Source organism: Ptychodera flava, chromosome 6 (genome assembly GCF_041260155.1).
Source record: "Ptychodera flava strain L36383 chromosome 6, AS_Pfla_20210202, whole genome shotgun sequence".
Taxonomy (NCBI): Eukaryota; Metazoa; Hemichordata; class Enteropneusta; family Ptychoderidae; genus Ptychodera; species Ptychodera flava.
The window spans coordinates 32673422-32690360 of record NC_091933.1 but is presented as its reverse complement, the minus strand read 5'-3'; the positions used below and the strand labels follow the sequence as shown (position 1 = coordinate 32690360).

The window sequence follows — 16939 nt, the reverse complement described above, 5'->3', positions numbered from 1 at the left end:
CACTTGGCGCCAATGTTGAGAGTGAAATCAGTGCGCCCTTTCTTATGGGGGAGATTTCTTCTGTTGGTTCTTGCAGTAACATGATGTGCCCGCGTTGACATGTTTTGAAAGACCCAATAGGTCGTCCAATGGTTTGTCATCTATGAACCGAACCATATCTGTCCCACCAGTTGATCTTTACCAGTAGGCTGTAATCACTTGAAACGAAATGAGCTGTAGGTGCAGTTTAGGCACCTCCTCGGAAATACTTCTCAGTTTTCGAGAGGGAAAAGTTCATTTGGCATCACCAAGCGACCAAGTAGTGCCGCAAAAGAGTGTGACTTGGTCAAGAACTCGCAATGCCGTGATGGTTAATCTTCATTTGCCCTCTTAGTGAGCCCTTTCTCTTCGTTTTCAAAGTATTGAAAAAAAAAATCGTATATCGTATATATGATGGTGATCATCAAGCCGTATGGTTTGCGTTCTTAGCCGATCTCTGAAGATGCTTTGGAAAAAAGTTGTTAATTAGTACAGTTGTTTATAGGACGAGATGTGCCAACCCTACTGGTTCAAATTGTTCGAAAACAGTTGGACAGTCCGGTGAAGCTTCCTCGGCGCCAATTTGTTATGATTTCTAATGGGATTGCAACACGCTTCGTCCAACAACCGGATTTGAAGGTGTTATTTTAGTGGGGGATGTATTTATTTTTTAGACTGCGGAAAACAGTTGCGAATCCGCTCGGAAAATGGAACGGAGGTAGTGAGGGGAGCGACAGTTTGGCTAAATATTTTAAACTATTTTAACAGCTTGTTAATTTGGATGCAGGAATTGAAACTATACCTCAAATCATATGAACATCAAGCCATAATGACATTGTGTATTTTGCGTACGAGCTGGAGAACAATTTTAAAGGTTCATGCCATACCATTCGTTTAAAATGACAGCTCGTTCTCAAACTACACAACGTGCCTTAAAGTCACAGTGGTTCAATTTGCGAAATGGCACTTCGTCGTGGTGCTTGAAAATTTCTTCCAAATTCCGTATAAATATTGTATGAAAAACTGTAAAGGGCTGTTTTATATATTTGTGTCGTATCGGTAGAATGAACGAACGAAACGCTAGACGGAGTTGAATTTCAGACAAGTAAAGACGATCCACTTAGAGTCCTTGAAATTTAAAACGGCGTGGCCTAAGTGCCTTGTGTTCCCCACGACTGAATTACTCCGTCTGCAGTCTCTCAAAAACTCTATTTGTCAGTTTACGACAGCAATATTTTTAACCTTTTCCGTTGATATATTTTTTTTTGTCTTCGATAGTCTGCAGCCCGAAGAGCTGGGACGAGCTGTGCCAACTGCCAAGGTACTCAGACAACGTTGTGGCGAAGAAACGCCAACGGCGACCCAGTATGCAACGCTTGCGGATTGTACTACAAACTTCACGGGGTAAGTATTTTCGACGACATTGATATAACCACTTGAGCTCGTTGACAGTCGAATTAAGACTTCTCTTGTCGGGTCATTCATCAAGTGGTAAACCACTTTGTTTCTCGTTTGACCTTTGTTCCTGCTCTCTGTGAAAACATTTTTGTTCCCTCCCCGTTAGAGAAGTGCTCCTTGCAGTATATGCTCTGTAAGAAAAGTCACCAATTTTATCAAAAGGGTCTGCCCCGTCATTTCCGGGCATATGGGCGAGTGATAGCGCTCTCATAGCCCAAGCCGACGTGAGTACCGCATGATAAATCGAGGGTTTAGGATCTCAACGAGTGGCCCAGGACCTTTCGCCTGCTAAGATATTATTCCAGTCCTGTGTAACGTGGATGAATGCGACCGCAGGCCCTTGCTGCGCTATTCTCGGTGCCTTCCCGGACTGAGAATATCAGCGTGGACGAGCAAACTGACACATGCTTGGCATGGTATGGCGGATCTGTTGTCAAAACAACGCGCCTCTTCGATTTCTCTTAATGCCAGTGGCCTGATCTTGTCAAGAGCTGACACATAACGGCCGCGACTTTTGCTCAGTATCGCAACCGGCAAGAAAACCATGGCTTTGCTCCTCCGGAGTCGAATCTGTGTATTAGTCTGAGCGATATGGCACTAGATGAGATCAGTTGAATAGCGTTTTGTTTGACAAATTAGACGAACACAAACAACTCCAGGGTAGACTTTCAAGACTTTTGAAAGCAGAGAGACTTAGAAAGTCCTTTGTACCTTTCTTATTACCGTGTTGTTAGTAAGCACGCACAAACGGTGCAGTTTGTATAAAGTATTTGTATTGTGCATTGGCTACGTCCAGGAAAAGGGGGGGGGGGGAGGATAGGGTGCCTATGCTAAAATAGACCCCCGTTGTCGCCAACAACTTAAAAAGCATCTTTAGAGGATGAATTTTTCATGAAGTGCACTGCCAGACATCGTGGCTCGCCGTAAAAACCTTTACATGGTTGATTGGGTTTCAATGGTGTTCAGCAATACTCGGATCTTTTCGGGCGGGTTTAATTTGTTTTCACATGAAGGGAAGGCAAGACACCGGCGATTTGCACACGGCCGTGGTGGCTTTTCTTTTCTTCGCAGTGTCCTCTCCCGTCCCTTATAGTCTTGAACCGTGTAATGCATCAGTACAGTTTAAATGAGGCTTCCTATGGAGCCGTGAACCGATCGCGCAAAGCGATGCTTTCAGAGAAATCCGGCTCGGAGTTATAGTTGGCGGACAGCCGCATTCACCTATACCCCGAAGACAAGTCACCGGACACCTCGCAGTGTCTCCAATCAAAAATCAATAAATCAAGCCCTCTATTGGTATTGTTTTTCACGTGATTGGCGCCAGTGTAATTTAATTAATCAATTCACACCCGCCATTGTGTGAATTGAAGCCCAACCAAGTTGGTAGTGTGTTTATTTATCCACCGATTAGCAGAGAAAACACGTCTGCCTACAATTTGCATAATAATTAGCCAATCATTACCCGCCTTTCTGAACACCCAGATCTGATCTGTTTATCTGGTACATGATCTCCACCACTGTGATAGCGATCGCCATATCATGAGATGTGTATCTCAACGTTGGACAAGCTAAATGTTATAAAATATGCTATATATTTACTTTGACGCGTCCGTCGGAAATCTAAGTCGAGCCGTCCCAGCTTGCCTTCGACCGAATCGGCTCACTGGGACTCGAGGCTCTCCGGTGGAGACGCCGAGTCGAAGACCTCTTGAAAAGTGGGGGTCGCGGGGTCAATGAGTAAATTGTTATCATTATGAGGATCTTTAGATGGCTATCTGCCCGACACAATCTAACGATCTGTGGCGAGTGTAACTTTAATACAGATCTCTTGTTTCGTCTCTTTCATCGAAGCTCTCTGCCCAGACTTAGATCTGCATGTGTTTGGTGAAGAGGGCACGTCAGTTGAACTAGGCGGGGAATTCCACGCGCCATTGGGACCGAACTAGCCGACATTGAACAATACCTGAACCCCCCCCCCCCCCCCCGCTCTTCCACCCAATGATCCTCGTTTAAGCATGACAAATCTTGACAGTCCACGTATTGCATCTTTTTTCGCTTTCGCCCCGCAAGTTGTTGTCTTCCACTTTTGAAGCCAGCTAAGCGTGACCGCTGAAAAAGAACATCTCTTCGCTCTTATCGCTCACCATCACACTTCCGAACCGTGAGTTATTGCCGCTGAATCTTGCGGAAACAGACGCATTTCTGTCACTTGCTCTCCTGACCTTTAGAAACATCATGCACAAAAGAGGAAACATCGCCATCCGGTCCATGATATTTATCAAACTAATACGAGAAAATGAAGTAGTTATTTTGAACGCACAAAAAAAGCAAGGTCCATCGCGAGTGAAACTAGATCGTTGAAATGTATTTGCGAAATAAAAATAAGGAAATGAGTCCCGCCTGCTTCCTTTTAGCTGTGGCCACCTTTCCTGACAACACTTGTTCAAAAGATATAGTTTACATGATTGAAGCTGTATAATTATGTTAAACAGCGTGTAAATCACATGCCTTAATATATGATGCATACATATACATACACAAACACATATATATATATATATATATATATATATATATATATATATATATATATATATATATATATATATATATTATATAAGACAGACATTTAGAATATCTGAACGTAAAAGCCCTGTTTTGATATGAAATACCTCGACTGAAGCAAAAGCAAAGGCAAAATCAGTTACAGACTAGTTGCGGCGCCTACGACCTCCATCGTTACGCATTGAACTTGAATACCATGAGTATTTGGTATATGTCAATCTGAAGTAGCCCCGTTGTTAGGTCGTGGTGTTGGGGCAAAGAGTTCTCTGTCCTGTTATCAGTTCGCTTTACGTCCTCAGAAAAGTGATTCACCTACTTGTCACTATCATTTTGTTACGGGGGGGAGAGCTTTTTATGGCACTTAAGTAGTGTATTGCCAGATCAGTTGGAAAATTAAATACTGACGCAATGGAATTACATTATTTACTTTCGAAGACCCGCTCTCACCTTAGCGCGGGCGAACTGATTTAATTTGTGTGTATATGGTATGTTAACACAGGAGATAGCGAATTGAACATGAGTAATGGTATTGATTGCTCTGCTAATGTTATTGTTACAGGTGAACAGACCTCTCACCATGAAGAAAGACGGCATTCAGACCCGAAATCGGAAACTTTCCACCAAATCAAAGAAAAACAAGAACAAAGGCATGGTTGAGGACCACCTGAAAGTGCACAGCGACTCCATGATGAAGCAGCCGGCGTTCGGAGCCCCCCACCACCCATCGCCCTACCACCAGTCTTCGAGCATGGTGAAGTCGGAAGACTACCAAGTTCCGGGGATGAGCACCCTGCACCACTCCTACCCATCGGCGGCGAGCGGCATGTGCACGCCGCTCGTTCCTCCCCCGCCGGCGCACATGGCAGTGCCATCCAGCCTGTCGCTGGGCCCACCGACATCCAGCATGAGCATGGTGGGAGCTATGGCATGAATTAGACTTTCAAAAGCTGAGTCTCCTGGGCGAAGGATTGAGATGGCTGGCGGCGATGCGTGTTTGCATAACCAATAAGAGAGTGATTTGATGTATAAAAGCAATCAGAACCGAGACCCAGAGAGACTGCCGTTGGGATAGCATACCTCTATTAAATACATGTCTAAGGAACTGAACAATACAGCGACGATGTGTATAATTGCTTCTTTTCAGTAGAACCGTGTCGTGCTGGTGTGTACATCGTATGAGCGGAAAGAATCCAGAACAGTCGGGTCGCCTGACAAGGGACACGTTTTCTTAGAGAAAGGGACACGCCCTTCTCCTTTCTAGTTGTACATTGCATTCGGAGAAAGGGAATTTTAAGCTTCCAGAGGTCCAGAATATCGCTCTCATTGAGACTTTTTTCTGATACCCTTCCTTTAGTGTTCAGTGGCCTATTCCCAACACACCCAGGGATGTTCAATTTAGCGCAAAATAACCCGGTAAACCCCAGGTCGTGAATTATTGACTGCCGTTCGCGTTGCTGCCAGTACCGATCGAGAGAAAGAGGCACTAGATGCCCCCATCGTCGGGGGACACGCCTTTCGACCTCTCCTAATAGCTGGGGAAGTTATACGGCATTATGGGAAATCACCAGAGGTTGATCGGTTAGTCCCACCGGGAGGGGGACATACGGACACACCGCTTTAGGAAGCACATTCGACTCCGAGATTTCATGTCGATTTCACCAGTATCGTATCACAAGTTGAAAAGACTCAACTCTCGTTTAAGTGGTGTTGTTCTTTTCTTTTGTATAGGCAAGCAGTACTTATTGTTTTAGACATCAGTGACGAAGATTTTGGTTGGGAAATTTCAACCACCGCCTTTCTTGCATGCTTATTACCCAAGACGTGAGTTTGCATTGAGTTTTGGGAGGGGGTTGTCTGTCTGCTAAACTTCCTCTTTTTCAGTGTTGAGGAAAACATTGTCAAGTGGATTACCATGGTGGAGCATGATTAATTTATTCAGAGACCTGAAGTGGCACTTGCAGTCTATCGCTTGGTCATTTCTCGCACCCCTTCCTTGAAACAAACTCGCCCATTAGAGAGCTACCGAGCTGCGTAAGGGCACAACGCAAGAAATAAACGCTTCATTGTAAATACTTTCACTGGCAAATTTAAGTGGAAACTTCTTCCTTTGAGCACGACGTAGAGAGTACAATTTATGTTAGCCTTGACTGAATGTCACGAGGAGGGACGAGAGCAACTGTAAACAAAATCTTCGTATTTATCACTAGATTTTAAAGAGTAAAAGATGTTAGCTTTAGAATGCGGGTTTAATGTATACTCTCTTATCTGAACTCTTAATAATTAAGAAAGATAAACTTTTATCAAACAGAACAACTTATATGAGAAAGACTTTTTAGACTGTTTCTTCTTTTTGGACCACTTATTTGAAGAGAATGACCATTTATTTAAATCATAATTGGTGCAATACAGAAAAAAATAATAAGCGATCGTATCATGATATTTTTCCTTCACTTCAAAACTGTTAGTGACGTCATTGGAGAGGTGATTACGATTTTTTCATTAGCATAGATTGGTCTGTGTCCATTTCGGATACTTGACGAGGCTTGTATCAGAGTGAGAGAATGGCTCAGATCCAGAGATGGTGAACGATTACGATAAAAAAACTTGTAATGTGTAAACTCTTACTGACAAAGAAACAATAAGTATGATATGGATAACCCCTTTTGTCTGTACATGTTGTACAAAATATATTGTCGATTAAAATGTGATGCTTCAAACTCTTTCCTGTTCGTGTACGTATTGTAGTATTGCAACGCTGGGACAAAGCGAACGTTAACGGCTCAGGAGAGAGACACCTGGCTTTATAGTAAGGCTGCCGTTGGTTTATAGTATGTGTATTTCAGATTCAACTAGCATAGTTTTTTATCGAACAGTGGTTTCAGCATTGAGTGGGTTGCTTAAAAATTTTCACCAAACCAACCACGGAAAGACAGTGAGACAAGCTTCAAACTTGTAAATGTCCCAAGATGCAGATCTATTTGATGCGCACGTTGGGCGATTTGAGCATTGGGGAACGGAGGTACCTCCATGGGGAAACGCACCGATTGCTAAAGTCAAGTGCGGTCTATTGTTTATCCTTCCTGTTTTCCACATAACATAAACTGTTCTGCTGTTACCCGTTAATAAAAGACATCCCGTTTCATCCAAAAAAGGGATATAGCAGATGTTGTACCGCCTATATGAGCCCTCTTTCCAGTTAACCGCTCGTGAGCTATGTAAATATAATTACGTCTGCAGTTGCGTTGTATTTATGTCGAGCTTTGTGTAGGAAGAATTTTGTTTGATATGGAGACCCCAGAAGTAGTAAATGGTTCGATAACCACACTAAACCTTCAAGCCATGCACACCAACTCTCAACGCACTCTCACGTATACCAGCACAGTCCCTGTAATACCAGCAAATACGCAGACTCACAAGGTTTGAAGGGGAGTTGCATATAACAATGGCGTTGTCTTCTGAAACGTTTTAAAAAGAAAAGTGTTTGATTTAAGAAATGTTCAGACTGATAATTTTTAATAAATTTATTCAATCTGTGATCATAATACTCCCACCCTTTGGTTATACTAAGCGCAGAGATTCGACTTTGAAAAAAATCGAAAAAACGGCTGAACTTCTTGTACACAGCTAAGATCATTTCTCTTGTACGTGACAATGACAATTGATTTATAGGATACAGGCGCTTTATAAATGGATTGATTGATTGAATGTCACAAGAACAGAACTCAAGTGGACGGCCTTGCAGAATTTTGGAGGACAGTTTCCTGTAAATGACTGTTCGCTCCACAACAAGTCAAGGTTTTCTATTCTTCCCGTCCCTGTTAACAGACTCCTCTCCCTTTGTGTTTCATCCTTCATTTTCCTTGCTCAATGAAGTCTTGTCATTATCTCCAAGAATTTTGACAATGTGTAGTTACAGAGCCCATTTCATCAAATTAAGGTACCTGATATTGTGTTTCAATATTTTGGTACAAGAACTCTGTATTCATCTGCTCTCTCTCTCTCTCTCTCTCTCTCTCTCTCTCTCTGTACTTGATATTATTATAAGAACGATATTTTGGTACAAGAACTCTGTATTTGCCCGCTCTCTCTCTCTCTCTCTCTCTCTCTCTCTCTCTCTCTCTGTACTTGATATTATTATAAGAACGATATTTTGGTACAAGAACTCTGTATTTGCCCGCTCTCTCTCTCTCTCTCTCTCTCTCTCTCTCTCTCTCTCTCTCTCTCTCTCTCTCTCTCTCTCTCTCTCTCTCTCTCTCTCTCTCTCTCTCTCTGTACTTGATATTATTTTACAAGAACGATATTTTGGTACAAGAACTCTGTATTTGCCTGCTCTCTCTCTCTCTCTCTCTCTCTCTCTCTCTCTCTCTCTCTCTCTGTACTTGATATTATTTTACAATAACGATATTTTGGTACAAGAGCTCTGTATTTGCCTGCTCTCTCTCTCAAAAAAAATCCTGAACTTTTCATTTGCATGTTTAACGTAAAGTAACCGACGTCATTAGAGGTTTACTGTTCAACGTCAAGGACATGATTCCTTGGCCATACATTCGTTACTGTCAAATTTGACTTTGCACTAAAGGGCGGATCAACACTGGTGATATCACCAAAGCAGATTAAATTCAATTCTGTCATTCTTTGAAGTTAAACGACTTAATTTTTAAGATTTGGACGATAACTGATCTTGGTGTGATTGGGGATAAAATGTGTTAATACAGTAAACATCGAAGTTAGATTGAAATGGACACGTATCATCTGCTGTCCAATTTCACACGCATGCCTCTCGCCAGTAAAATGGATTGTGCAATCTAGCCGAGCCAATAAAGCGGGATTTGTGTACCCTCGTTACTACATGACAAATGGGAACCTAATACCTCTTACTTCCACTTTCATTCAGTCGACGTACCCTAGATGAGACACTATGGATTTTTTCCCCTCGCAAATTCACCACGTTGACATCCTTTTATCATTTCTCAATTTACATGGCTCTTCTGCATAATAATTCGATGCACGGGGCAATGAATCGGCTTTTATTACTTTATTATGCGGAATGAAAATGTCGTGAGTGGCTTTCATTTTGTGATTCCCAGCGTCCGCATGATACCGGCCACAAAAACAAACTCTTAGCTAATGATTCCCCGTGAAAAATTTACATCATGAATACTGCACTCAGTAGTGACACTTGTACTGCTCAGTACAAATGAGGAAATAGATCACAATATACTCTATTTGAATACAATCAGTATACAATATCTCTCTCTCTCTCTCTCTCTCTCTCTCTCTCTCTCTCTCTCTCTCTCTCTCTCTCTCTCTCTCTCTCTCTCTCTCTCTCTCTCTCTCTCTCTCTCTCTCTCTCTCTCCCCGCACAATACGCACTTAGAAGTATACATTCTGTATAATTCTACTGATATATATATATATATATATATATATATATATATATATATATATAATATACACATGCGTAAACATATAATATTATATAATATATATACTCAGATAAGGTGATATATATATGTATGTATATATATATATATATATATATATATATATATATATATATATATATATATGGAGAGAGAGAGAGAGAGAGAGAGAGAGAGAGAGAGAGAGAGAGAGAGAGAGAGAGAGAGAGAGAGAGAGAGAGTATGTATATACATACATACAATAACAAAGATACTTCAAGTGCAAAGTAAATATCTGATATAACTACGTTACTACTTTGTACTTTATATGCATATTATATATTACACACGTACACACATACATACATACATATATATATATATATATATATATATATATATATATATATATATATATAATATATCTACAAATACAAAACAACGTGATCAATATCCACCCTGTGAAGCCAAACTCACCATTGCACTCACTAGATACTAATATTCGAGGCAACAATCAGACGTAATTCATAATGAATGAAGTCAATCGGGAGACCGATAAGGGGTTTGGCATGGCGCCTGGTTGGTTTTAAGATCTCTGATGTCAAGTCGTTTTCAAAACTTGATTTTTTTTTCTGGCAGCTACGCTTCGACGCCAGTCGACGCACCAATTCTGATCTTACTTTTACTGAAGTATATCGTTCATTCGTCATTGATGATGACGGATACAATTATAAAAATGTGGGGAAAAATCTGCACAATTTGACTTGAAATGTCGTGATTTGATCGCTTTGATCATGATTTATCGATACAAGTCGTTGGACTTTACACGAGTTCACTTATCAATAAATAGATTGCTATTTTGACGATTTATTTCACAGACTCGTCTTGAATTACCATTCGGTGAGGTTGGTATCAGACCACGTGACTATATCGAACAGCAGATCAATGTATCGGATGGAATTATCGATAGACAAGTTTTCGAATCTCTTTATAAATTTCCAACAACCGAAACATTTAGATGTTGGCTCATTTTGGAGCGAAATGGAAGATTTCTTTCATCTGAGAAAATATAGGCTCCCTCTTGAACCGTCGACACTGTTTCCCGCAACTGACTTTGCGACTGAAAAGCTTCGGGGACGCTCCATGTCACCAAAGATAGGCGATCATGCTGTGATCTAATCGAGTACTAACTGTGGACTGTTTGAGATACATCTTGCTGATTGTTGGTGTCGGAAATGCCGAAATGCGTACCACGATGTGAGGTTGACCGTCGTGAAAACAGTTTGTTGTGATCTGTGTGTACAATTGGTGACTGCACCGTCACAGACACTCCACAAGTCGTCGCCGAGCTCCCTGAAAATTGATTACAATAAAATTAACCGCTAAATCTGCAACGATTTCATGGTCGCGCCGTCAATAAATGAACGCTCGACGCGTTGCGAGGATTTCCGGAGAAATTATTCGTAGGAACTGGTGATTTCCGAGACTATAAGTTCACTGGTATTATTTAAAAGCTTACTAGAATTACAGAAACTGAGCCATGCCACGTAGATCTTGATGGAATTTCAGAAAGAGATGGTGGATGGCAATATTGCCGTAATCTTTTCTGTGTGAATGATTGTTTTATCCTCATTACCTTTCACGCACGGTCACATCCTCAACTTTTGATCGGCAAACAGCTGGACCGTGGGATGATCTGGTGTTAATGGATTTGTTAATACGTCAACTCGCAAATCACTGATCAGTGCATATTTTAATAGTCAGTATTGCATCGTAAAGTGCAGTATCATATTACTGTGGGATTGCGTAGATGATTTGCATTTTTAAATGTTCACACTAGATTTACATATCAAAGGCGTGAACTAATTGTGCTTGCATATTTATCGGTTCAAATACGTACTTCTCTCACGGGGAAATGCGAACGGAAATTTTGTAAGTACCCGGTGGTAAACTTTCAAATTGAAAGCCAAATTATAGCTACACCTTTTAATACATTTGCTGTAATGTTGTCGCTTTTGTAAACAAACACTTTCTCGTCGTACTGCAAATATGAAGTCAAAGTGTTCAACTTGAACTTTTCAACACAATACGAGTGTAATGATGGCCTCTGCCGTCGTTGACGGCTGAACTTCAGTACGGACAAGAATATATTTGTCAACAATAACGACGCATATTGTGCATGATGCATTGTGTCGTCAATACTAAGGGAATCTTTTTAGCATTATTTGCCACTGAGAATCTTTCGACATACTTCGGAGGACAGCAATATTGAAAGCATCAAAATATAGGGTGTCTGTGAGACAGATCGGAAGAAGTTGATTTAATCGTTGCTGGAGTCAGAGGTCAAGAGTGCCCGTTAAGCGATCTCAGAGTAATGTTTGGAGGAGTATAGACCCCTATACGATCTGTTCGACCAACTATTGCTGATACTACTTATCTGATGAAGCCGACCTCTTCAGTCCGATAACAATCGCGTATCGAAGACCCGTCTTTTGTGCTTTTAACTGTATTTCTAATTTATCATGTTGTGAAAAAAATTTGCTGTAACTTTTCATCATGAGGTCCTCGCGAATCCTGTTCAGAGGGCTCACTCGATGACACGACGTGAAAGGGAGAAGAATCGAGAGCTCCGAGGAAAAGTTTGGAAAATGTTATTACTACAGAAAAAAAAACCAAGGCCCGTCGCGTCTGCGCCCCTATGCCCCTGAGCAAGCAGCTATGTCATCGAAATCGTGCAAAGAATAGTGGAAAATATCATTTCAACTGCTTGAAACTCTTCTTGAATCATTTATGCAAACTTTCTGAGAATAATGTTATCTTTTCCTTGACGACGAGACCCCGCCCTGGGCTGTTATCTGTAACATGTTGAAATTGAAGATATGTCGACCTTTCAAGCAGTGTCTATACTGACCTTAAGAATTCTACTTATAGAATTCGTCATAAATAACATATTGTGCTCTCCCTAATTTTAATCAATTTCAAATCCCAAAAAAATTGAAGGGAATTTGCTCTGTCGATCTCTCCCACTAAAGGCGCTTTTTACTTTAGCTCAATGCAGATACGATAGCTGGAAATGCCGTTCTGAATGTAGTTCGCATCGAGTTAAGATTATCTTTCTTTTGATCCATTGAAACAATGAAGATATCATTTTTATCGCTTCAGATGGCTTTTTTTATTTTATCAATTTGTCCTTATATCGAGCAATTTTCTGGTTGACGACCCTCGACTGAAGAAAATTAAGCGACCGTTAGTACGAGGGTTATTTTTATCAGCGATTCTTTATCAGACAAGCGAATTCGATGAGTCTGTGTGGCTGGCGCATGTACGACAGTCAACGGGTGTATTGGCCGTCGTATAGTTAAAGTCTACTTGTCTCGGCCTGAGCAAGCCTATACCACGACTAAGAGATACTACACGCAGATTAATCAATCCGCGAGGACGATTTAGAGAAGGCCTCGGTTTGATTATGAAAGTATAAAATCGCACCGAGTTGGTGGTGGTGTTTTCTGTGTCTGTGCCACGTGGAGTTTGCCATGAATCGACTAGAAGCTTTTCCCGCCCTATTTACTCTTATTTGACAACGTGTTTAACACAGCTCGCGTTTAACACACATCATGTGTTATTTTTGATGAGCGATTGTCTTCAGTCCTCCGCATCATAGGCCAAAACATCAGTGATCTTCGTGTAGCCTTTTCCTTGGAAAATGTGATTATAGCTCCTTGCCGGTAGGAAATTTAAATTTTTCCACTCTGTGACTCATCAAGAAAACTGGAAGAAATGGTAGGATCCCGCGTTAGTTTTAAAAACGTGTAAAAAAATTAGGATGGTAAACACTGTAGAGTCGGGCTGATTACAAAAAACACGCCCATTTTAATTAAACAACCTCAGTTGCAAATTTTTTGTGTTCATGTAAGGCTGCATTGACAATGCCAAAGTTAGATACTGTTACACTGTAAACGGTAAATATTTATAACTAAGTTTTAAAACTGACGTCACGTGACAAATGCGTTATCATTCCCTAGGATTTTCGAGTAAATGTGTTCCGTGGCACCGCACACTTGTTCGGAATCGACTGTGTTTGCGCATAGACCGTAAAAAACGGATCTTGGGTGTATGGTTTGCGTGAATGGAGTGTATTTTTTTTAAATCTTCAGTGGAGGAAACTGTATATGTTTCTTCGAAACGAGATTCTGACGTCATCTATTAGGAAAAATTCGTCATCCACCGGTCTTATTAGCCCCAAAACAAAAACGTTCACTCACTGTATCGCATTGGCAAAAATAACAACGACAAAAACTTATCTTGAGAGCGGACTTGTATAAATTTTTGATCTTATCTATAAGCCCCATCTGATGAAAATCGTCATTCTCGTCATCATACACACATCACATGACTTTACGAATCACCGTCAATCTCGATCAAAGAAACAGTAAGGAGCATACTTCCTCGTTTTAATTGTTAGTTTTAGTAAAAACAATGGCCGTGATTTTTAATTTTAGTGACGAATTCCATTGGCCCTGACGATGTCAAAGGTCGGTCAGCAATGAACTTGAACTCCGTTGTTTCTGCAGGAAGTGGAGATTTTGTATTTTCAGAACTGCAAAATGCGGGTTGAGTTCGTAGATCGAGAAGATCGGTAACAGACAACGGCTGATTTCAATATCGGTGAAGGCAAACTTGTGTAACTGAGTAACTGATCAGGCGTTGCATAGCGTAAGGTTGGAGAGGTATACTTTTAGAATAGTGCTCATATCAAACTGCTATGATCTGCCTTGACGCGTGTGCACAGGCAGTTTAAATTATATGTATCGAAAGTGCCATCTTGTTGGGCAAGCCGAAGCACAAATAAAGATTGATCTTGCAATAAATTGGGTAGTTTAGCACAATTAAACTAAATCGGCGGTTTCTTGTCTTAACCTCGATTGTTGTCAGCATTGAATCTCGATCACAAGAAATCATGCACGGCACTTTCAGATTCGGACTCGAAATTTTCAATTTTGAAAGCTGCAAGATGAACATTACACAATGAACTGGTCTGGCCAGCCCTAAAGACGTAACTAGCAATCACATACTTGTCCTTCCACTAATTACAAAACGTCAAATCATCTGCCGCGATAACCACGAGTGCGTATAAAGCATTACGGGTCCTATCGGCTGATTTTATGTCCCCCAGGCGACAGCGGAGCGCGCAGATTACTTGTTGAGATTAACGTTTCGGCGGAATCAGGTATTCTGAATGCAGCCTGAATTTTACCAGCGTCCGTCCAAAGCCTAAATTAAACTGGTTGTGCTCTAAGCTACGATTTTCCGGTCAGAGGACATGGATTCTGCGGAGGCGGAGAGATGAGGGGGAAAGTTGCATCTTTTGTCACCGTCTCCGCTCATTGAGTGACTCGATGGGACGACAAGCACCGCCGACGAGTCGTTGAATCGTGGAATGCACTTCGGGGACTCGCCCGAATCTTCGTCTCCTCAACTTCAAGAAAGGGAGAGAAAAGGGGCGAAAAAGCGCGGCGCCACAAATTCCCAAACCTTATCTCTCGGTTGAGTTTTAAAGTATGATATAATTATGAAATGTTGTGTTGCGGAACAATGGCGGAGATATCTATAGGCAATCTACCTGATTGCTTTCCTTGGCGAGACCGCTTACTTTTCAGCTCTTCCTTGGTATCGCATAGTGAAACACAAGTTTGCCGCCACTTGGACCATGGAATTCAGAACTTTCTTTGCCATTCTTTTTTTATCCGAACCCGCGATAACAGGGAATTAAAAAAGTTCGCTGTCGATATTAAGTACTCTTCAAAGATTAAAGTATCGCCATGTGGTTCCTTCAAAACAGATGAGGAAGTCGCGCGGTGGACAATACCCGTAATGATTTTTATGAATTTGATCAGGGTTGGTTTTAAAAAAAAATGGGTACTTTTGTCAGAAAAGGTGGAGAGAAAAGGAAACAAACTCTTGACATTATAAAAAAAATGAATATTCATTAGCCCCTGGGAAATCATCTTGAAAACTTGCGGGGAATTTCTTTTCTGAAGAGACAGGAAACAATGACAGAAAACACAAAGCAGACAAAATTTCAATCAAAGACTGTCCAAAACATCGCCCCAAGCTACAGAGGGCTATTTAGCTGCAACTGAAAATAACGTATAAATATTTGATAAGGAGGGGTTTGCATTAGTGAGATTAAAACGTAAGATGGAAAGCCGGGCCTACTATGAAATGAATTACAAATGAAATCAATGGTATTCATGGAAATTTAAAGCCGTGCATTTTTGCGATGATTTCAGTTGGGAAAGATGTTACCCTACAAAAACATATATTACTCGCAAAAGATGGACCCCGTTATTATTCAACTTTTCGCAGGCATCCTCGGGGAACGGGAGACTCAAATTGTGGTTTCTTATCAGGACTGACCCTACGTGCATTCTGCAACTCGCAAATGGGAACTGGCTGCTCATTAGGAGACACAAGTATGAAATGAACACGGTCCCGCACAAAACGCGCAAAGAAACATCAGGCGGCTTCTTGTCTGCCGGCCGATCCGCGCCTGGCATTCAGAGCCCCCGAAATGTATTCCGCGACTGAAACGTACATTAGTGAAATTTACAAAAACTTTACACCTCGTCGATAGGAGCGATCGATTTTTAATGGTGAGATGTGTCGAGATAGTTTTCACAGCTGATGGCGAAAGTTTTCTTAATTGGAGATGACAGAGACACAGAAACAAAACTTAGCAAGATCAGGTTGCCTCAGCGAATCGATGAAACCTCGCATTGTCTTAATCATACTCAGAGAACAACAGAAGGGAGATCGAAGCAATGATTTGCTACCTCGGAGTGGAGGAGGGCAACTGTAACAAAATGATTATTTATCTCGGGAAAAATGGAGACAAAACGCCCATCAGTACTGATTTGAGATAAAAGAGCATGTCAAGAGATAAAAATTATTAAAACCAAAGTAACGGGGAAAACCATAAATAAAAGATCGCACTCTGTGTTGAAATGAACAAAGGGGAAAGATATATTGATATACTGCGATAAGATGTCTCTTTCATGTTTCATATGTTTCAGTTTTGCTCCCATACACTCTCGTCTTCGATATTTAGTTCTTCCTAAAATTCCATTCTTATCGACGCACTTTCATTTTTTAACCAGAGCGATCCATATTTTGATATTCGGAAAACAAGTGAGGATCACTAGTGCTTGGTAAAAGGTCAACTTAGAACTTGAAATTCTAGCTGAGAGAGTCGGGCTTTGAGTCAGACGAATTTTTGTTCACCCGTATCGTACCAGAATATGTTTTCCTGTGAAATATGCATTCGATGTTATAATTTCTCCCGGGCTCTGATCTGAATTCGCTGTATTCAACGAACAGAAAAAAATTAAGATATCGGAATAATTCAGTCTTGCCCTGGATTCTCTCATCAGTAGAAGGTGGAGTTGTGCACGAACGGCGAGGATCAAATTTCACAAATGTTCAATCGGTACGGTCTA

The 16939-nt window shown here is 41.1% G+C and overlaps 1 protein-coding gene across 20 annotated transcripts in view; it reads left to right on the top strand.

The window, feature by feature from the left end:
* Positions 1-6761, top strand: part of LOC139135523 (GATA-binding factor 2-like) — a 76346-nt gene extending 69585 nt beyond the window's left edge. For all 20 annotated transcript variants that reach the window (XM_070702951.1, XM_070702942.1, XM_070702943.1 and 17 more), the window contains 2 exons: positions 1297-1422; positions 4601-6761. In XM_070702951.1, coding sequence (XP_070559052.1) covers positions 1297-1422; positions 4601-4972 — 498 coding nt within the window. In that variant the 3' untranslated portion in view covers positions 4973-6761. The remainder of the gene's footprint in view (positions 1-1296; positions 1423-4600) is intronic.
* The last annotated feature ends 10178 nt before the right edge of the window (positions 6762-16939 follow it).